Source organism: Heterodontus francisci, chromosome 20, assembly GCF_036365525.1.
Source record: "Heterodontus francisci isolate sHetFra1 chromosome 20, sHetFra1.hap1, whole genome shotgun sequence".
Classification (NCBI taxonomy): domain Eukaryota; kingdom Metazoa; phylum Chordata; class Chondrichthyes; order Heterodontiformes; family Heterodontidae; genus Heterodontus; species Heterodontus francisci.
In genome coordinates this window covers 79,320,618-79,343,056 of record NC_090390.1, presented here as the reverse complement: position 1 = coordinate 79,343,056, position 22,439 = coordinate 79,320,618, and the positions used below count along the sequence as shown (strand labels likewise).

The 22,439-nt window shown below is 43.8% G+C and overlaps 1 protein-coding gene across 2 annotated transcripts in view; it reads left to right on the top strand.

Annotated features, from left to right (window-relative positions):
• Positions 1–22,439, top strand: part of got1 (glutamic-oxaloacetic transaminase 1, soluble) — a 94,651-nt gene that overhangs the window by 11,178 nt on the left and 61,034 nt on the right. The window contains exons 1-3 of one of the 2 annotated variants that reach the window (XM_068053088.1): positions 707–965; positions 17,180–17,361; positions 20,958–21,081. In XM_068053088.1, coding sequence (XP_067909189.1) covers positions 707–965; positions 17,180–17,361; positions 20,958–21,081 — 565 coding nt within the window. Of the gene's footprint in view, positions 1–706; positions 966–17,179; positions 17,362–20,957; positions 21,082–22,439 lie in introns of those variants that run through there. The other variant, XM_068053089.1, reaches the window with a different exon arrangement.

Below are 22,439 nucleotides of genomic sequence, written 5' to 3'. Positions count from 1 at the left end.
CTTATCCACCACCTTCAACATTCACTCCCTTCACCAACGACGCACCCTGGCAGCAGTGTATACCATCTACAAGATGCACTGCAGCAACTCGCCCAAGGTTCCTTCTGCACCTTCCAAACACTCAACCTCTACCACCTAGAAGGACGAGGGGAGCAGATGCATGGGAACACCACCACCTGCAAGTTCCCATCCAAGCCACACATCATCCTGACTTGAAACTATATCGCCGTTCTTTCACCGTAGCTGGATCAAAATCCTGGAAATCCCTTCCTAACTGCACTTTGGGTACCTAAACACTGTAGCAGTTCAAGATGGCAGCTCACCACCACCTTCTCCAGGGAATTTAAGGATGGGCAATAAATGCTGGCCTTAGCCAGGGACGCCCAAATCCCATGAAAGAAAAAAAGAGGGAATTGGATTGTTATCTGAAAAGGAAGAATATGCAGGATAAATGGGGAGAAGGCGGGGGACTGGTACTAGGTCAAATTGTTCTTTCAGAGAGTCAGCACAGACAGGACAGACCGAATGGCTTCCTATGCTGCAATCAGTCATTCAGAAGGCAATAACCGGCGTCCAGCGCGGGGTTGTTAAAGTACAACCTAACTTTAGTGGAGACAAAACCACGCCTTCTATGGTGTTCGCAACCAATCGCACGAGAGGTTGGGTGGGATCCCACGCGCTCAGTGGCGGAACGGGGTGTCGATCAATGATATCACAATGGTTGGTATCAGGCTGGGTTGAGGGGGCTGAAGGTCACCTCGCGCTAGTGGCGGTTGTTCGTTCTCTGCTTCTCCGGAGCTTGGCCTCTTGTCGGCGGGCGGACCCTCTGCTTATCCCCGGGGCCATGGCGTGCGCCTCTTCACTCTTCGCTGCCGTGCCGCTGGCGTCGCCCGTGGCAGTCTTCAAACTGACGGCCGACTTCAAGGCAGACTCTGACCCCAAGAAGGTGAACCTGGGAGTCGGAGGTAAGGATGGATCCGCGAGCGAGAGCTCGATTCCCGGGCTCACAGACCCGCGGGGCCCGGTCCAGAGGCGCAGTTGGTGGGGAAGGGGTACGGGTCTGGTCCCTCCTGTTTGTAGCTGAGGCTGATCCTCTTTGCAGTCTCTGCAAGCCGACACTATATAGCTCAGTTTGTGACCCCTGAACCCTAGTGTTGGGGAGAGGGATGGGCGGCAGGTAGGGTGTGGGGTGACAAGAGTCTGGAATGGGGGAAGGGTAGGGAACCCTGGGGACAGTTGCGAACATCTGAACCCTGAGGTGGAAGAACAATTACTGATGCCTGAACCTTGGGTGAGGGGATAGTGTGGTTCGTTTTGGTCTTTTGTTGGTGTTATCATCTTCCCTGAAGATTGACTGTCATGGATCTTCACCTCTGCCTGTCCTGTGCTGTCCTTACACATTCTGTATAGGTCAACTGCATCCAGTCCATTATATCCATCATCCATTTTCTTCTTTGCTTCCCTCTCCTATGTTTTCCATCGATCTTTCCTTCCATTAATTGTCTCTGTCTACCTTCTGCTCTAATGATTTGACTGAAGTATTGTATCTTTCTCTCCTAGATGTTAGGCACTAATTTCCTGTTTTTCTCCAGCCATTTTCAGCACTTCCTCATTTAGTCTTTCCATCATATGGTATGCGGAATAATAGTCTCTTTATTTGTTGTCCATGTCTCTGAAGCATATAACATAGATGACAAAATGTAGCACCTCAGCATTCTTTTGCTAAGATTCAGGGTCACTTTTTTTGATAACAAGTCCTTCATGCTGACAAAGCTGGTCTTGGCTATCTCAATTCTCCTTTGGATCGTATAGTTAGGGACCCCTGAATCCTGTGGGGGTGGGAGGGTGAATAGTGTTGGACCTCCGAAATCCCTGAATCCTGGGTATGGGGGCATGGTTCAGTGCATCACTTGAGCTCAGAACACCCATTAAGCATTCTAAGTGTAGATTTTGTCCTTCCAGTTTTTGGCTGTGTCTGGAGACCGCATTCGACGTTTGCGAGGCTCGTGGTGCTCAGGATAGGAGCAATTTTAAGTAATAGATTAAAAGTTGTCTGTTGGGTCAGCGTGTAAGAAAATTGTACTTAAACTAATTCTGCTCAACTAGAATCTTGGTGCCAATAACACCAGAATAAGCAACAGTGCTTATTCTGAATAGTTCTCTTGATTCTTATGAAGTGTTACTCCAAACTTTTTATAAAATTAATTCTCAGAATGTGGGCCTCTGACAAGGCCAACATTTATTGTCCATCCCTAATTGCCCTTGAAGGTGGTGTAGGTTCACCATCCTAACTGTTGTAGTTCTTGCGCTGGAGGTACACCCTTGCGGTGTTTTTCCACAATTGGGTATTGACATCCATGTGATCAATGTCTCCAAGTGCGCTGACCTTGAATTTTTCCATGATAGCTGCTGATGGCAAAGACGATCCACAATTAATTAGCGTTGTAGGTTTTATCAGAACAAGCAAAAGTAATTAAAGGTGAGTTTGCATAACAGGCAATTTCTCAAAAATAGAAGTCACTAAACAGTTACCACACGGACTTGTTTGTGACTGGGGCTGTCGAGGGATCCCGATCTGCCTGTTAATGTGCCACCTTCTGTGCAGTATCTGTTCTCAATCTGATTATAGAATTTCGAGTGAACTGTAAATATGACTAATCACTTTACGGAATATGCCAGTTTCATATCCTCTTTATTCCAATGAAGGCTGTGTTGTAACATGTGCTGGTCCCCATAATGCTGAGCCATTTGAACAGTGGGTGGATTTGACAGGATGCTGTAAAGGTTTGCATGAGTGTGGTTAGTGTCTGCCTCAACCATGTCTCGTTATTCTGGCCACTGACCTTCACGGACGTCCAGTAAAGGTATGTGCAGAAACCACATTGCTGGGCTGCCTGATGCAGTGTTAGAATTTACTGGAACTGAGCCAGTTGACACCTTCATCCCAAGTTCCGAAATGATTCAAAATTATATCCATATTGGTGACGGTGGTTATATTTTATTCACTGTAAGCAAGACTTGACCCATGCTAATGTCTGTGCAGTAATATCAAAGCGCAACAGCATTACTGTCGCATTCTGGGTAGCAGCATGATCGCCACATGACTACACCCAATGCCCCAGGCACCGTCGTCCATCTGTGTGACGTGTGGTCCCTACACCAGCCTGTTCTTCCGCAGGAGTTCATCTGCAGGATGGTCCCAAGCTTCAGGCCAAATGTTTCTACACCTTGCGTGCTCAGGTAATCCAGCAAAACCTATGGAGACCGATTTTTAACCCAAGTGTTGCCTTGCTCTGATTTGAGCTGTCCAGTTGCAAATCATGTTACGTATCCATGTGGCTGCCCAAGCCAGGTCACTGATTCATGATTCCTGATGCCATCTGTTTTTTCTACTGTCTGATCCTTATTATGTTGACATCTCAATGCTAGTGCCTGGCCAAATCAAGAAAAACATGGGATTGGCCTTGGTACCCTGCTATCTTCTCTGGGATTCAAGGCACTATTGTTTTCAATGACCCTTTATCTGGTTCTCTGGAATTCTAACAAGGTGCTATCTTTTGAGTCTCTCACACAAAGGCTGTCTGTTTCCACAGTTTGCAAGCTGAAGTTTGATTTTTGAACATTTGGTCTGTTTTAAAAAAAAAAAATTGGGGTCAATAAAACATTTTTTCAGTGAAGACCCAAGCCACAGTTTCCCACAATGTCACCTCTCAGCCACTTGTAACAAGGGCATATCACAAGCAGGGTTTAAAAAATGCAGTTCAGTATAAGCATAATCATTGCACAGCTAGTGAAAACTCTAATTTAAAATTAGTCACTCATAGTAGTTAAGTTAGTTCTTGTTAATTAGCAAGGAAACTCAAACCCAGGATTCTCAGTATATTGGGAGTTTAGCATGCTAATGGTCAGAATCAAAAGGCAGACTTGACACCACCTGAGTTTAGGTTACAGTGATAAGTAGGGATGGGTGGGATGCTATTTAGTTCATCTTTATCACCCTTCTACAGAAGTAGTTTCTGCCTTTTTAATGTTGACCTTGATTTTTTTTTTTATTCTTTCATGGGATGTGGGCATCGCTGGTAAGGCCAGCATTTGTTGTCGATTCCTTGCCCTTGACAACTGAGTGGGTTGCTAGGTCATTTCAGAGGACAGTTAAGAGTTGACCACATGGCTGTGAGTCTGGAATCGCATTTAGGTCAGACCAGGTAAAGGACAATAGTGAGCCAGCTGGGTTTTTACGACAATCGATAGGTTCATGGCACCATTACTTTAAAAAAAAAATTAGTTCATGGGCTGTGGACGTCACTGGCTAGGACAGCATTTATTGTCCATCCCTAATTGCCCTGTGGTGGTGAGCCGCCGCCTTGAACTGCTGCAGTCCGTTTGGGGTACGTACACCCCGGTGTACCCCAGGTACACCACAGTGGAAGGGAGTTCTGGTATTTTAACCCAGCAACAGTGAGTGAACGGCGATATAGTTCCATGTCAGGATGGTGTGTGGCTTGGAGGTGAACCTGCAGGTAGTGGTGTTCCCATGCATTTGCTGCCCTTGTCCTCCTACATGGTAGAGGTCACAGGTTTGGAAGGTTCCGTCTAAGGAGCCTTGATGTGTTGTTGCAGTGCATCTTGTAGATGGTACACACTGCTGCCACTCTGCGTCGGTGGTGAAGGGAGTGAATGTTGACGATGGTGGATGGGGTGCCAATCAAGCAGGCTGTTTTGTCCTGGATGGTGTCGAGCTTCTTGAGTGTTGTTGGAGCTGCACCCGTCCAGGCAAGTGGAGAGTATTCCAGCAGACCTCTGACTTGTGCCTTGTAGATAGCGGACGGGCTTTGGGGAGTCAGGAGGTGAGTTACTTGATGCAGGATTTCTAGCCTCTGACCTGCTCTTGTAGCCACGGTATTTATATGGCTACTCCAGTTCAGTTTCTGTCACCCAGGATGTTGATAGTGGGGGATTCAGCGATCGTAGTGCCATTGAATGTCAAGGGTAGATGGTTAGATTCTCTGTTGTTTTGGGTTAGTCATTGCCCGTCACTTGTGTGGCGCAAATTTTACTTGCCGCTTATCAGTCCAAGCCTGAATATTGTCCAGGTCTTGTTGCATATGAACATGAGCTGCTTCAGTATCTGATGAGTCAAGAATGGTTTGAACATTGTACAATCTTAAGCGAACATCCCTACTTCCGATCTTATGATTGAAGGAAGGTCATTGATGAAGCAGCTGATGATGGTTGGGCCTTGGACACTGCCCTGAGGAACTCCTGCAGTGATGTCCTGGAACTGACATGATTGACCTCCAACAACCACAACCATCTTCCTCTGCACTAGGTATGACTCCCACTAGCAGCGAGTTTTCTTCCTGATGCTTGTTGACTCCAGTTTTGTTAGGGCTCCTTGATTTCATACTCGGTCAAATGCTGCCTTGATGTCAAGGGGCAGTCACTCTTGAGTTCATTTCTTTTGTGCATGTTTGATCCAAGGCAGTAATGAGGTCAGGTGTTGAGTGGCCCTGGCGGCACCCAAACTGAGTGTCAGTGAGCAGGTTATTGCTAAGCAAATGCTTGACAACACTGTCGAGCACACCTTCTATCACTATACTGTTGATTGAGAGTACACTGATAGTGTGGTAATTGGCCGAGTTGGATTTGTCCTCCTTTTTGTGTACAGGACATACCTGCGCAATTTGCCACATTGCTGGGTAGATGCCAGTGTTGTAGCTGTACTGGAACAGCTTGGCTAGGGGTGCGGCACAGGTCTTCAGTACTATTGCCAGAATATTGTGAGGGCCCATAGCCTTTGCAGTATCCAGTGCCCTCAGTCATTTCTTGATATCCCGCGGAGTGAATCGAATTGGCTGAAGTCTGGCATGTGTTGCTGGGGACTTCAGGAGGAGGCCGAGGTGGATCATCAATTCGGCACTTCTGGCTGAAGATTGTTGCAAACGCTTCAGCCTTATCTCTTGCACTGATGTGCTGGGCTCCCCCATCATTGAGAATGAGGCTATTTGTGGAGCCACCTCCTCCAGTTAGTTGTTTAATTGTCCACCACCATTCACGGCTGGATATGGCAAGACTGCAGAACTTAGATCAGATCCATTGCTTATGGGATCGCTTAGCTCTATCGCATGCTGCTTATGCAGTTTGATATTCAAGTAGTCCTGTGTTGTAGCTTCACCAGGTTGACGCCTCCATTTTGAGATATGCCTGGTGCTGCTCCAGGCACGCCCTCCTACACTCTTCCTTGAACCAGGTTGGTCTCCCAGTTTGATAGTAATGGTAGGTGGGGGATATGCCGTACCATGAGGTTACAGATTGTGGTTGAGTACAGTTCTGTTGCTGCTGATGGCCCACAGCGCCTCATGGATGCCCAGTTTTGCATTGCTAGATCTGTTCGAAATCTATCCCATTTAGCATGGTGGTAGTGCCACACAACACGATGGATGGTATCCTCAATGTGAAGGCGGGACTTCGTTTCCACAAGGACTGTGCAGTGGTCACTCCTACCAATACTCTCATAGACAGATTCACCCGCGGCAGGCAGATTGGTGAGGACAAAGTCGAGTATGTTTTTCCCTCTTGCTGGTTCCGTCACTACCTGCCGCATACCCAGTCTAGCAGCTATGTTCTTTAGGACTCTGCCTGCAGTGGTGCTACCGAGCCACTCTTGGTGATTGACATTGAAGTTCCCCACCCAGAGTGCATTCAGCACCCTTGCCACCCTCAGTGCTTCCTCCAAGTGCTGTTCAACATGGAGTACCGGTTCATCAGCTGAGGGGGGACAGTAGGTGGTAATCAGCAGGAAGTTTCCTTGCCCATGTTTGACCTGATTCTATGAGACTTCATGGGGTCTAGAGTTGAGGTTGAGGACTCCGGGGGCAACTCCCTCCCGACTGTATACCACTGTGCTGCTGCCTCTGCTGGGTCTGTCCTGTCAGTGGGACAAGACGTACCCGGGGATGGTGATGGCGGTGTCTGGGACGTTGTCAGTAAGGTATGATTCCGTGAGTATGACTATGCTTGACTAGTCTATGGGACAGCTCTTCCAACTTTGTCACAAGACCCCAGATGTTAGTAAGGAGGACTTTGCAGGGTCGACAGGGCTGGGTTTGTCGTTGTTGTTTCCGGTGCCTAGGTCAATGCCGGGTAGTCTGTCCAGTTTCATTCTTTATTGACATCGTAGCAGTTAGATACAACTGATTGGCTTGCTAGGCCATTTCAGAAGGCATTTCAGAGTCAACCACATTGCTGTGGGTCTGGAGTCACATGTAGGCCAGACCAGGGAAAAAGGGCAGTGGATTTCTTTCCCTAAAGGACATTAGTGAACCGGATGGGCTTTTACAACAATCAACAATGGTTTCACAGCCATCATTAGACTAGCTTTTAATTCCAGATTTATTAATTGAATTCAGATTCCACCTTCTACTGTGGTGGGATTTGAATCTATGTCCCCTGGGTCTCTGGATTACTAGTCCAGTGACAATACTACTATGCCATAGCCTCTCCTGACGGAGTGGCTTGGTAGGCTATTTTCAGAGGGCATTTTTAAGAGTCAGCTACATTGCTGTGGGTCTGGAGTCGCATGTAGGCCAGACCAGGTAAGGACAGCAGATTTCCTTCACCTAAAGGACATTCGTGAACCAGTTGGCTTTTTACGACAATCAACAATGGTTTCGTGTCATCATTACACTAGTTTTAATTCCAGATTTATTACTGAGACTAGCTTTTTAAATTAATTAATTGAAGCCTGGACCTCTGGATTGCCAGGTCAATGACATTGCCACTGCGCTGTCTCCTCTCCCCTGCCTTTGTATGTAAGCCCCCCTTGTCCTTAAGCAATAGTTTAACTTGAAGCAATATCTGAAGTATTACAGGGGCATGAGTCAATACTGATAGCCCCTGACTAGGATTAATTCAATAAAAGAGTGGTTAAATGTTACAAGTCTATGAAGCAAGCATTTCTGAATGGTAATAATTCCTATTGCCATTGGCACCGGGGCACCTAAGTTCAGCAGCAAATGCTGCATTAAAATCTTTTTCTGTTTTCCTTTAGTACAGAAGTTGGTTGGCTTCCATTTCAGCAATTGGAGATCTAAGTAAAATCCTTTCTTCTACCCAAGCATCAATTCGGCCCATGTGTCTCTACTGGTGATATTCAGTTGGTAAAGGATGACTGGCATGTTTTGTTCTGCCACTTTTGATTTTAGTTGTCAATGTTCTAGTGGGTTTTTAATTTCCTTCCATAGAACTTACTCGCTGAATGCAAGTCATGATAGCAGAGTGCAGTTGACCCAATACAAAGTGACAATTGTGCCCTCTTTGAGAAGCTGGCTTTAATTGCTAGTTATAGTTGATGAGCTGTGGCAGATGTTTAAGGAGATATTCAATTCCTCCCAACTGAAATATATTCCAGAGAGGAAGAAAGATTGCAAGAGTGGGGGAAACATCCATGGCTAAGCAAGGAAGTTAAGGATAACATAAAGACAAAAACTAAGGCATACCATATTGCAAAGGCCAGTGGCAGGCTGGAAGATTGGGAAAATTTTAAAGATCAACAAAGGGTTACTAAAAAGTTATAAAAAGAGCAAAGGTAAATTATGAAAGAAAACTAGTGCAAGATATAAAACTGATAGCAAAAGCTTCTATAAGTATATAAAAGGGAAGAGAGTAGCTAAAGTGAATGTTGGTCTCTTGGAGGATGAGACTGGGGAGTTAATAGTAGGGAACACAGAAATGGTGGAGACACTAAATCAGTATTTTGCCTCAGTTTTCACAGTGGAGGACACTAGTACTATCCCAAGAGTAACAGGTAATGCAGAGATTATTGAAAGGGAGGAACTTGGAGCAATCATCATCACTAGGGAAAAAGTACTGAGCAAACTATTGGGATTGAAGGCAGACAAGTCCCCAAGACCTGATGGCCTCCATCCTAGGGTCTTAAAGGAAGTGGCAGCGGAGATAGTGGATCCATTGATTATAATATTCCAAAATTCCCTGGATGCGGGTAAGGTTCCAGTGGATTGGAAAAATGCTAATATAACGCCCTTATTCAAAAAGGGAGGGAGGCAGAAAGTAGGAAACTATAGACTGGTTAATTTAACATCTGTCATTGGGAAATTGTTAGAATCCATTATTAAGGAAGTATTATAGGACATTTAGAAAGTCAAAACGCAATCCATCAGAGTCAGCATGGTTTTATGAAGGGTAAACCGTGTTTGACTATTTGCTAGAGTTCTTCGAAGATGTAACAAGTGAAGTGGATAATGGGGATCCTGTAGATGTATATCCGGACTTCCAGAAGACATTTGATAAGATGCCGCACACAAGGTAAGATTAGATGGAGTTGGGGGCAAATTATTAGCTTGGCTAACCAACAGGAAACAGAGAGTCGGGATAAATGGGTCCTTTTCTGGTTGGCAAGATGTAACTAGTGGGGTGCCACAGGGTTCAGTCCTCGGGGCCCCAACTATTTACAATCTATATTAATGACTTGGATGCAGGGACAGAAGGTACTATAGCCAAATTTGCGAATGACACTAAAATGGGTGGGATAATAAGTTGCAATGAAGAAATAAATTTACAAATGGATATGGATAGGTTAGGTGAATGGGCCAAAATTTGGCAGATGGAGTTTAACGTGGATAAGTGAGAGGTTATCCATTTTGGTCAGAAGAATAGAAAGGCAAATTATTATCTAAATGGAGAGAAACTTGAGTGCTTCGGTGGAGAGGGATCTGGGTGTGCTCGTGCCTGAATTGCAGAAAACTAGTATGCAGGTACAGCAGGTAATAAGGAAGGCAAATGGAATTTTGGCATTTATTACTAAAGTAATAGAGTATAAAAGTAGGGAAGTGTTGCTGCAACTGTACAAGGCATTAGTGAGACTGCACCTGGAGTATTGCGTATAGTTTTGCATTGGAGGCAGTTCAGAGGAGGTTCACTAGATTGATTCCAGAGATGAGGGGTTTGTCTTATGAAGAGAGATTGAGCAGTTTAGGCCTGTATTAGAGTTTTGAAGAATGAGAGGAGATCTAATTGAATTATATAAGATGACAAAGTAGACGTAGAGAGGTTGTTTCCTCTGGTGGGGCAATCTAGAATGAGAGGTCATAGTTTTAGGATAAGGGATAGCAGATTTAAAACAGAAATGAGGAGAAACTACTTCTCTCAAAGGGTCGTGAGTCTGTGGAATTCACTACCCCAGAGTGCGGTGGATGCCGGGACATTGAGTAAATTTAAGGAGGAGATAGACAGATTTTTAATTAGTAATGGGATGAAGGGTTATGGAGAGCGGGCAGGAAAGTGGAGTTGAGATCAGCCATGATTGCACTGAATGGCGGAGCAGCCTCGAGAGGCTGAATTGCCTACTCCTGCTCCTAGTTCTTATGTTATAATTTGGGAGCTAATCTGGTGATTAAGAGGCATGACAACTAGCAGAGTAACTGAATTTATCGTACCTGTGAAATGAGGGTCTGAATGCAGACATTAGGTGTTTATTTTGACTACCTTCACCTGCAGGTAACGGGCAATAACAGCCTCAAAATGGGGTCAGTAATCTTACCACCTTGTTAACACTGGTGATGCGACTGCTGCCCCTTTTTTTTTTTAAAAAAAAAGGGGCCTACCACCAGATGTTCAGAATGCCTGCTGGTTTCAGGTGATAGGCTCCTTTAAATATGGAAACTGGGGTCCATTGATATAACTAGGTTCCCCATTGCCATTCTCGGTTGGAACAGGTCAGGACCTGCACTGTGCAAACTCTGACCAGTTCCATGGGTGATGGAACTGAAGTGAAGAGACCTGGCAAATGTATGTGTTTGAGTTATTTATCTTGGCTCTGGAGGATTATTGTCCTGGATCCCCACACAATCTGGATTGCAGCTGCACCAGGACCCCCACCCTCCATGTTTGTGACCCCTGCTCCTTGCTGCCAGCATAGGTTGTAACTCAAAAGTCAAAATGGAACCATTCGCCCAGAGAGGTGAAATGTATGAAGGCAGGTTCAGGATTCGTGAGCAATAGGATACAGTAGGTGTGAGAGCTTGTAGAATACATGAACTAAAGAAGGTGATGCAACTGAGTGGTTTACAATGCAATGTCAGAGGGCAGTTAGAGTCTGCCATTTTAGCATAGGACTGGAGTCACATATAAGCCAGATCAGGTCAGGACAGCAGATTTCCTTCCCCAAAGGACATTAATGACAATATGGTGGCTTCATGGGCCACTAGTGTCAGGATTTTTTTATTTCCAGCTTTTTGAAAATAAACACTGAATTGAAATTCTCCAAATGCCGTCGTGGGATTTGAACTTGTTCTCTGGATTGTAAATCGAGACCTGTGGATTATTAAAATAAAAGCAAAATACTGCAGATGCTGGAAATCTGAAACAAAAGAAAGTGCTGGAAATACTCAGCAGGTCTGGCAGCATCTGTGGAGAGAGAAGCAAAGTTAACGTGATACTGGCATGGATAAAGGATTGGTTAACAGGCAGAAAACAGAGTAGGAATAAACGGGTCATTCTCACATTGGCAGGCTGTGACTAGTGGAGTACTGCAAAGATCAGTAGTTGGAACTCAGCTGTTCACAATATATATCAATGATTTGAATGTGGGGACCAAAGGTAATATTTCCAAGTTTGCAGATGGCACAAAACTAGTTGAGAATGTGTTGTGAGGAAGAAGATGCAAAGTGGCTTCAAGGGGATCTGGACGGACTTAGTGAGTGGGCAAGAACGTGCCAGATGGAATATAATGTGGAAAAATGTTGAAGTTATCTATTTTGGCAGGAGGAATAGATGTGCAGAGTATTTCTTAAATGGTAAGAGATTAGAAAGTGTAGATGTACAAAGGGACCTGGGTGTCCTCGTCAGTCAGTCACTGAAAGCTAATATGCAGGGACAGAAAGCAAATAGGCTAATGGTATGTTAGCCTTTATCACAAGAGAAATTGAGTACAGGAGTAGTGAAGTCTTGCTTCAATTGTATGGAACCTTGGTTAGACCGCACCTGGAGTACTGTGTGTAGTTTTGGTCCCCTTACCTTAGGAAGGATATTATTGCCATAGAGGGAGTGCAACGAAGGTTCACCAGACTTGTTCCCGGGATAGCGGGACTGTCCTATGAAGAGAGATTGGGGAAACTGAGCCTGTATTCTCTAGAGTTTCGAAGAATGAGAGGTGATCTCAGTGAAACCTACAAAATAATTAAAGGGATAGACCGGGTAGATGCAGCTGAGATGTTTCTCCTAGTTGGGGAGTCTAGAACCAGGGGACACAATTTCAAAATAAGGGGGAAGGCGAACTGCATATTCCCGGAAAAAAAACTACAGGACCATGACAATGGTGCCAGGTGAATTTAGGAACCCAGGAACAGGAGAGGGTCATTCAGCCCATCGAGCCTTCCCACCATTCAATACGATCATGGGTGATCATCCACTTCAATGCCTTTTTCTCTCACTATCCCCATATCCCTTTATGTCATTGGTATTTAGAAATCTGCCACTCTCTGCTTTAAACATACTCAATGACTGAGTTTCCACAGCCCTGTGGGACAGAGAATTCCAAAAATTCACAAACCTCTCAGAAATTTCTCCTCATCTTGGTCTTAAGTGGCTTGCAAAGGATCAGTACTGCTGATGCCCCAATACTGATCCTTGCAGAACCCCACTGGTAAAAAATCTGCCAACCTGCAAATGACCTGTTTATTCCTACTGTCTCCTCTATCCATGCTAATGTATTACCACCCCCCCCCCACCCCATGAGCCCTGATCAAGTATAACAACTTTTTGTATAGCACCATATCGAATGGATTTTTATAATCTAAATATACTATATCCTGTGGTTTTCTTATCTATCCTGCTAGTTACAACCTCAAAAAAACTAATAGATTTTTCAAACACTATTTCCCTTTCATAAAACCATGCTGACTCTAATCATATTATGATTGTCTAAGTATGTTACCATTTCCTTGCAACCTGTTGTTGCATTTCCTTTGGTTAATAGATTCTAGCAGTTTCCCTATAACGGATGTCTGTCTAACTGGGCTGTAGTTCCCTGTTTTCTCTCTTCCCTCCTTTCTTGAAAAGCAGTGTTACATTTGATACCTTCGATAGAACTATAAGAAACATTCAAAAAACTGATTATTTGGTCATTATCATTTTGCTTCTCAAAAGACCAGTCTATACACATTGATAACATCAGCACAAGCCTCACTGCCCTATCCTCTCACCATGCGACAAGCGTGTCTTGTGCCGCATGCAATGAATTGCTGTCGTAGTTATTTTTCTTTGGCATTTAAGGCTTAATATTCTGACATCAAAATCAAGCCATTCCTGTTTACTACAACACCCTTTTGCATTTATATAGCACTAGTAAAATGTCCCGTGCTGCTTCACAGGAATCTAATCAACAAAAATTGACACATAAGGAGATAGTGGGACAAATTACCATACGCTTGGTTAGAACAGTAGAGAGGTTTATGGAGGGTTTTCAGAGCTTGGGGCTTAGGCAGCTGAAGGCATGGCCGGCAATAGTGAAGTGAAGAAAATCGGGGATGTGCATGAGGTCAGAATTGAATTTACAATTGATGGGCGGCTGGACTGGTAACCAATGTACGTCAGTGAGTACATGGGTTTAGTCTACAATAATCTTCCTTTACTCGATTAAAATAAAATCAAACTGGTAAAACTAGTAAGATAATTTCAGTAATTGCAGCATGTGAATTTTTCAGGAGGTAGTGCTTGCAAAGATTTAGGGTAGAATTGTGCTATAACATTAGCATGAAATGATTTAAATTACTTTGTGCTATTACAGGATAACAGTGCTGTAGTAATACACAGCAATTTTGTGGGGTAACAGAACCCAAAGTCATCCATAGCTCATTTTCCTCTCTCCCCTAAACACCCCAGTTCTCGGTTATCTGGAGCATACAAACGTTCAAATTTGATGGGTGTGCAAAGACGAGCTCATCCATCAAGTCTTCCCCACAATCATGATGGCTGGAGTTTTTCGTTGCCCCTACCCCTCCTGGCAACTATGTAATTTCCTAGGATGGACTAGCAAAAACATGGCCAATAAGTTGATCTGGTGATCTAGTACCATGAAATCTGGTTCACAACTTTAAAAAGAGGAGGATTTTGCAACTCTGGCTGTCTATGCTAATTCTCCAACTCCTACTTGAAGCAGCTCTATCATTATAAATAGAGTACGAACTTCTGATGGTGACTCTTATTAGCGTTAAATAAACCATGCTACTCCACAACGTTTGTCTGTTTGGATTAGGTACAAGTAACTTAAGCCCAACATAATGGTTACTATTTGCACTGCTTTATTAAAATTCTATCTTTAAAATACTGAGTGTATTGTGACATTTGGTCATAGAATGCCTTGAAAAATCATATCAGTGGGGAAAAACTCTTTTTACAAGTTGTCAACATTTTTCTGAAATACCTGTAGGTGATGTGGTGATTGACCCCTGCAGTATTAAATATCTGTCATGCAGTGGAAAGTCATATTCTGACTTTGAGCATCAGGTTGCAATTCCAGCACAAAACCACTCGGTGGCAGTGCAGGTTTGTGGTGGCCCATATCAGAGAATTGTAAAAGCAAAATACTGCAGAAGCTGGAAATCCTCAGCAGGTCTGGCAGCATCTGTGGAGAGAGCAACAGTCTGTGACTGATGATCTTGTATCAATCTTATGTAAGATCTGTCCGTAACTCTTATTTTTGGTCATGCTAAAGGACATTAGTGAACCAAATAGGTTTTTACAACAATCGACAATGGTTTCATGGTCACCATTAGCTTTTTAATTCACAGATTAATTGAATTCAAATTTCACCATTTGCCGTGGTGGGATTTGAACCCATGTCCCCAGAGCAGTAGCCTGGGTCTCTGGGTTACTAGTCTAGTGACATTACCACTATGCCATCACCTCCCCATATCTCTGTCTGCTGTCAAAATGTGATTGAAGGCTTTGCCATTGGGTGGCTCTACAGAGAGTGTTTCTGAAGTCTCTTGTATTCCATTCCCCATCTTTTTTGTTAAATTCATCAGCTGACTGTGGGCAATTTACTCGTTCAAAATATTAAAATTGATTTCCTTTTGTATACAGATAATTCATCTGCAATCAGTTTCCTATCACAGCCAAAAAGTGCTAATTTTCACTTATTCAAGACTTGCAATAGGGGATCATTATTTTGTTTTTATTCCCTCCTTTTGAAGATGCAGACCTACACAAGGGTACGTGTCCATGTGGGTTAATTGCATCAACCGAGTGACAGTTCTTAAATTGGGATCCGACAGAATGAGTGAGAATTGCAATCAAAGCCAATTCTCTCGGGTAACTGGCTCAGAACAGCAGGAGATCAAACTGAGACCTTCCTGTTTTATTGGACTAAATCACATGGTGTGCAATTACCTATTTGGGAGCTATGCAGTCTTTTATTAACTGCTGAGATCATACGCACTAATTATCTAGATGACCAATGTTTAAATCTTGGTGCCGTTCCTATTTATGATGCACATACTACTATCACAGCCCATACAGGAAGGAGCTGTGGTTCCACTGTTTTACTGAGAACTGCAAATCTCTGAAATTCCCAAAACTTGTTCAGTATAACTACACACTCCTGCGCAAGTGTTATTTAGAGTTTTAATTGGTTGTGAAAAGTTTCTAAAATGCCAAATTCTACTTTTGTAATTTTTTTTTTTAAAGGGAGTTCCTTGATTTTATTGTTTACTGTCTCTTGACATACAGCCTCATAGCTCAGCCTTTTATCAAAAGTTACATTATGCTCAGATTGCAACAGGTGTGAAAGTCTACATGGACTTCAGTAAGGTCCCGCGTGGGAGATTGGTCAAGAAGGTAAGAGTCCATGGGATCCAAGGCAATTTGGCCAATTAGATCCAAAATTGGCTTAGTGGCAGGAGGCAGAGGGTGATGGTCGAGAGTTGCTTTTGCAATTGGAAGCCAGTGACCAGTGATGTATGCAGGGATAGGTGCTGGGGCACTTGCTGTTTGTAGTGTGCATTAATGATTTAGACGTATGGAGGAGGTATGATCAGTAAGTTCGCAGATGACACGGAAATTGGTGTCGTAAATAGTGAGGAGGAAAGCCTTAGATTACAGAACGATATAGATGGGCTGATAAGATGGGCAGAGCAGTGGCAAATGGGATTTAATCCTGAGAAGTGTGAGGTGATGCATTTTGGGAGGACTAACAAGGCAAGGGAATATACAATGGATGGTAGGGCCCTAGGAAGTACAGAGGGCCCTTGGTGTACTTGTCCATAGATCACTGAAGGCAGCAGAACAGGTAGATAAGGTGGTTAGGAAGGCATATGGGATACTTGCCTTTATTAGCCAAGGCATAGAATATAAGAGGCAGGGAGGTTATGATGGAGCTGTATAAAATGCTGGTTAGGCCACAGTACTGTGGAGTACTGTGTACAGCTGGAGTACTGTGTACAGTTCTGGTCGCCACTCTATAGGAAGGATGTGATTGCACTGGAGAGGGTGCAGAGGAGATTCACCAAGATGTTGCCTGGGCTGGAGCATTTCAGCTTTGAAGAGAGACTGGATAGGCTAGGGTTGTTTTCCTTAGAGCAGAGAAGGCTGAAGGGGGACATGATTGAGGTATACCAAATTGAGGGGCGTAGACAGGAAGAAACATTTTCCCTTAGCAGAGGTGTCAATAACCAGGGGGCATAGATTTGAGGTAAGGGGCAGGAGGTTTAGAGGGGATTTGAGGAATAAAATTTTCACCCATAGGGTGGTTGGGATCTGGAACACACTGCCTGAAGGGGTGGTAGAGGCAGGAACCTTCACAACATTTAAGAAGAATTTAGATGAGCACTTGAAATGCCATAGCATACAAGGCTATGGGCCAAGTGCTGGAAAATGGGATTAGAATAGATAGTTGCTTGATGGACACGATGGGCCGAAGGGTCTGTTTCTGTGCTGTATAACTCTGTGACTCTAAACATTAACCCCGTTCACAAGATAGATATGTTATTAATTTACATCTTTAAGCATTCCTTTTAATCAAGCTCCTTTTAAAAAATACCTTGATTTGTTTGGCATGTACCACAAGCAGTTGCATTGTGTTAATGCCGTAAAGTCCTTTAGCCGTGCTGCATAATAAGATTGTTCATTTACTTGCTCCTTTCCTCCTGCTTGCCCATTGCAGCTTATCGTACCAATGAAGGTGAACCCTGGGTCTTGCCTGTAGTGAAGAAGGTGGAACTACAGATTGCTAATGACACCAGTCTTAATCATGAATACCTGCCCATTCTGGGCCTTCCAGAATACACCAAGGGAGCTTGCGAACTAATTCTCGGAAAGGACAGCCCTGCCGTTGTGGAAAACAGGGTGAGTCTCCTAGTTTGTTGATCTGAACTTTTAAACGCACTGGGAAGTTGCATATTTATTGAAATATTTGAGATGTGGTGCAAGTGGTTCTATCATCCATCAGTAAAATTATAACCGTGATTAATTTAATAGGCCTGTTTGGGGACACAGTTAAATACGATTGAGTTTCATATGTGTCTTGAATTAATGGACATGCACAGGGTTATATCTGTCCTGCAGAACTCATGAATTATTTAGGTGGAACTGCTACTCTTTGCATTGATGTTGACTTTCTGCCCCACTGGTAATAGATTTTACACTGTTCGGATAACAGTGCTAGGGTATGGCATCATTGAATAAGACCTCACTGTTCTATTACTGTTCTGAACTTTGGCCAAAAGCAGCAAATCTGCTTTATAGTAATACTCAAAATTTACCTAAATTTAGCAAATGTAGGGGGAAAAAAGCACCAATACGATTTTGACATGGCATTGAAAGATTGAGGGAGAACAAACATACCCAGTTGGATAATCCGATTTCAAAGTTGTAAACAAAAACATCTACAAAAAGACACACTAGCTGGGAGGTGACTATTTGAAATGTTTCTGATGGTGTATGGGGTTCTACGAAACCATCCCTAACTTCATTGCCCTCTCCAAAGGTGGTTAATGATTTACATTTTCATTTGAACAAGACCCCATTTAAAATGTGCCTTCAATTTAAGGGCATGCATGACATTACATCTATTCTACAGTTTTCGTATGCCTGCCCCAGGTAAGCTGTTTATAATTGTTTTTATTTCCGTTCGTGGGATGTGGCATCGCTGGCACATTGCTACGGGTCTTGTGATGAAAATCACACCTGCCAGGAATGAGGCATCTTAATTTCATCATATGGAACATTAATCTTAAACTCCCACTGGACTGAAAACATGGCTGCACCTGCATTCTAACAAGGCAGTGGCTGGAAACATTTGCATTCTAAGAGACAGTTGTCTGGAGAAGGCAATGGAAATGCTCCCTGATTCAATTAACCAAATGGATTTTGATCACAAGACATTAACTGTGTGAAAGCCAGCATTCCAGCCTCCTACTGAGGATGTCTACTAAGATTGAAAGAATCCACAAAACCCTGCCGGTCAGGTTGTTGTTTAAAAAAAAAAGCTAGTCACGTGACTGACCTGCTGGCCCAGGTTGGTTTGAATTGTGTTCATATAACAATTTGAGGTCAGACTACAATTTGAAGACCACAACAATGGCTGAGACCGTGGCTGCACATTTGTTTTCTAAAAGATAGTTGCCTGAAGAAGGCAATGGGAGCGCTTCCGTGATTCAATTAGCCAGATGGATTTTTGACAATAGTGATCAAGAGACATTGAATGTGTAAGAGCCAGCATTCCATCCCCCCCCCCCCCCCCCACTGAGTGTGTCTGCTGAGCTTGAAGGAATTCACAAACCTCGCAGGAAAGACTGTTCCAACTAAGGAGCTAGTCACATGACTAACCTGCTTGCCAACCTGGGCGTTGTTTGAATTGTGCCACACAGAAAGGAACAGACTGCAATTTGAAGACAACAGAAAAGGAAGGCCCCTCTCATGAAAAGCAGAGACTGCAACTGGATTTCAAGAAGACAGAAAACCATCAAAACAAGTTTGAAATTGTGTACTGGGCCCCAACGAGATGGCAAGATTTAACTGCAACCAAAGACTTTACATCAAATTCAAAAGCCAGTAAATGCACTCCAGCTGTTGCTTCAAACCTTTCCCCTTTGATTCTTTCTCCTTTTCTGTCTCTCTCTGCATATGTGTTCATCGTGTATGCATCTCACGTGGTCACGTCACTTATTTTTAGTATTCTTAATCGAATTAGAGTTTTAAGATTAATAAACTTACACCTTTCTTGTTTAAATCTAAGAAAACCTGTCTGCTTGATTTCTTTGCCATTGCAATTGGAGAGCAGTGAACAAGGATTCACTGAGGGGAAGCGAAAAATACGGTGTTTTAAAAACTAAACCCTGTTGTGTTCAAGGCAGAAAAAGCTGAGAGGATTCCAGACCCCTCTCTCACCTAGTCGTAACAGGCTGGAGTCTGGAATTGAAAAATAGTCTCAGTTTCATGGCATTGTTACTATCATGAGTGTCATGAAAACCCATCTGGTTCACTAATGTCCTTTAGGGAAGGAAATCTGTCTACCTGGTCTGGCCTACGCCTGACTCCAGACCCACAGCAATGTGGTTGACTCTTAACTGCCCTCTGAAATGGCCTTGCCAGTGATGCCCATATCCCATGAAAGAGTTTCAGAAGTCACCTGTGGGCCAGACTGGGCAAGGATGTTGGTGAACCAGATGGGTTTTTACAACAATCCTGTGGTTTCATGGTCACCATTACTGATATTAATTCTGAATTTTTAATTCCAGAATTATTTAATTAACTTTAAATTTCCCAGCTGCCATGGTAGGATTTGAATTCATCTCTCCACATTATTGGTCCATTCTTCTGGATTACTAGTCCAGTAATTTAACCACTGTACTGTACTTAACCAAGTACTGTGCACATTGGTACATAAAGTTGCTATTGTGTATTGAGATTTTGAGGTTGAGTTTGAATGCTAATGTCTTAATGTGCTTAATTAATTGCTTTGCAGAAGGAAAATATAGACAGACACTTGTGCTAATAGTGGTTTGTAGTAAGTCTTAAAAAAAAGCTTCCCTATTTGTTTCAAACAGCAACATGATGAAGTCTCTCTACGTATACCTAGTGTTTTATTTTCAAAGTGACTCCTGACAACGCAGCCTAGCGCCGGCGTCATCAGAGCGCTCCTAGCTTCGCACATGTGCAGAACGGACTCTTGCTGTCAGTTTGGTGCTGCGCCTGCGCCGTCTGCTTGAGCACCCGGCTTGCCAGGACTAATCCGCACATATGCATGACAATGTCATTGCATGCTGCAACGTCTACTCGCTCCCTGCCTTGCCACTTCTCCTCCCTCAGCCACTCGCTCCTGGCCTCGCCACTGCCACCGCCTCCGCCCCCCCCCCCCCCCCCCACTTCGGCCGCTTGCTCCCTGTTTCACCCACCCAACCCCCCAACCTATCTTTGGACCACTCGCTTGCGGCCTCGCCACTTCCTATCCTCTGCTCCCTGCTCCCTCCCGAGATCGCCATCTTTCTTCCCCACATGGGGGAAGCGGGGTGGGGGGGGGAGAGGGAGACTGTGAGTGGGAGGGAGCAAAGGGGAGGAAGTGATGAGTCTGGGAGCAAGGGCCCAAAGGTGTGTGGGGGGTGGTGAAGTGGGGAACGAGTGGCCACAGCGGCAAAGTGGTGACGCGGCGAGCAGGAGTGCGATGGCAGGAGGGAGCGGGGTACTGTTGGGGATGGAATGGAGGTAGTGTTCACAGCCACTGTGGCCATTTGAGTTGCTTTTGTTTCTGTGATAAATTGAGCAGTGCCATCTTTACTACTGGCAACTACTTTTGACGTCACAGACAGTGGGATTTCAGTGCATGAGGCTGCATTTGCACATGTGCAAGTACTGCGCCACCGAGTGGTTGTGTTGTCAGGAAACGCAGCCTTTTTTACTGTTTATTTTGTATCTGAGATTGATCTGTGATTTTCCTATGACAGGTAGGTGGCGTGCAGTGTCTAGGAGGAACTGGTGCTCTTCGTCTTGGTGCTGATTTTCTGCGCCTTTGGTACAATGGAACTAACAACACATCCACACCGTTATATGTTTCTGCACCTACATGGGGTACATGCATGCCTTTTTAAAATTTTGAGTGGTTTTGTGGAATGTAATGCAATAATTTGCTTTCTGCTGGCGACCATGAATTGAACTGGAGATTTGAACTAAAAGGCTGACGTGGCATTGATGCGGATTTTGCAGTCAGCTGAGAAGGAGTGGCGCTGTCCACTCAAAGTTAGCAGGATCTTGAGTATTGATTTCCTTTGTTCCTGCATGACTCATGACTTTGAATTTAGCGTCATCTTTGTCATTAAGCAACAGGGAAGGAACTGGAGGTAAAAGGATATTCACCTTTCAGTGGTACCTGTATTCTATGAGTTCAGTGTTCATTTGCTTCACCAGCAATTATTGTACCAACATACATCCTGGGATGTTCTCTATCTCGATATTATATATAATGTGACAATCAGTTAGGTTATGATAAATGGATTCTAACAATTCTGAGCTCTAAATCCTTTATTATGTTTTCCAGACCAATGTGTAGCCTAATTGAAAGGTCTTTGTCAGTGAGATTTAAGTCTATTCTCCAGAATTGCCTCTTGATTCCAGGTATTATAAATGAGGATCCCTATCATTATAGTGGGAAATCTGAGCAAAATATCTGCTCTCCTGTTTCATGCTGCCAAGATATGCTTTGAAACAGTAAGAGCTAAGAAAATAAAGCATTCTTTAATAATTAGGATTATATTTGCAATTCAGTAGATTACACTTCATCTCCTACTGTTTGTCAAATTAAGCTTTGGATTAAACTCTTACTAATTTACTCTGAGATATTCTTGTAATCCTTGTTTTGAGGTTGCCTTTTTGAATTAAATGCTACAAATGCGGTAGTGCCTCTCCTCAACTGTCAGGCACTCCCACGTCCTAACATGCTTGTTGTTTCACCCCTTCATAGTTTTTAAATTCTTGGCGTACTGGCAATACGACATTTATGCCTTTCTAATTGCCCTATGAGCCTGGCATGCAGTGATTTGTTTTTTTTTTCTAACTTCGGAGGGCAATAAGAAGTAACCAAGTCGTGTGGGACTGCATCTACTAGTGGGCCAGATGAGACTGGTGTGGAAGGTAAACCAGTTGAGGTTTTTAGAACAATCCAGTAGCTTTTGCAGTCGTCACTTTCTCTGGTGCAACATGACCAGATTATGGTAGAAACTACAACCTCTGGGTAACTAGTCAGGCAGCGTAACCCCTTACTACATCTATTCATCAAGCAATTGATCAGTTCAGAATTGACATTGTGTGTTAAAACACATTCCGAAGCACTGTCTCCATAGAATGGTTATTAATTGTTACAGATTGAGAAGAGTTCCTTACCCTGCTCATTGAGAGAAAACCCTTTTGGAACAGTGCTAATGAAGCAATTT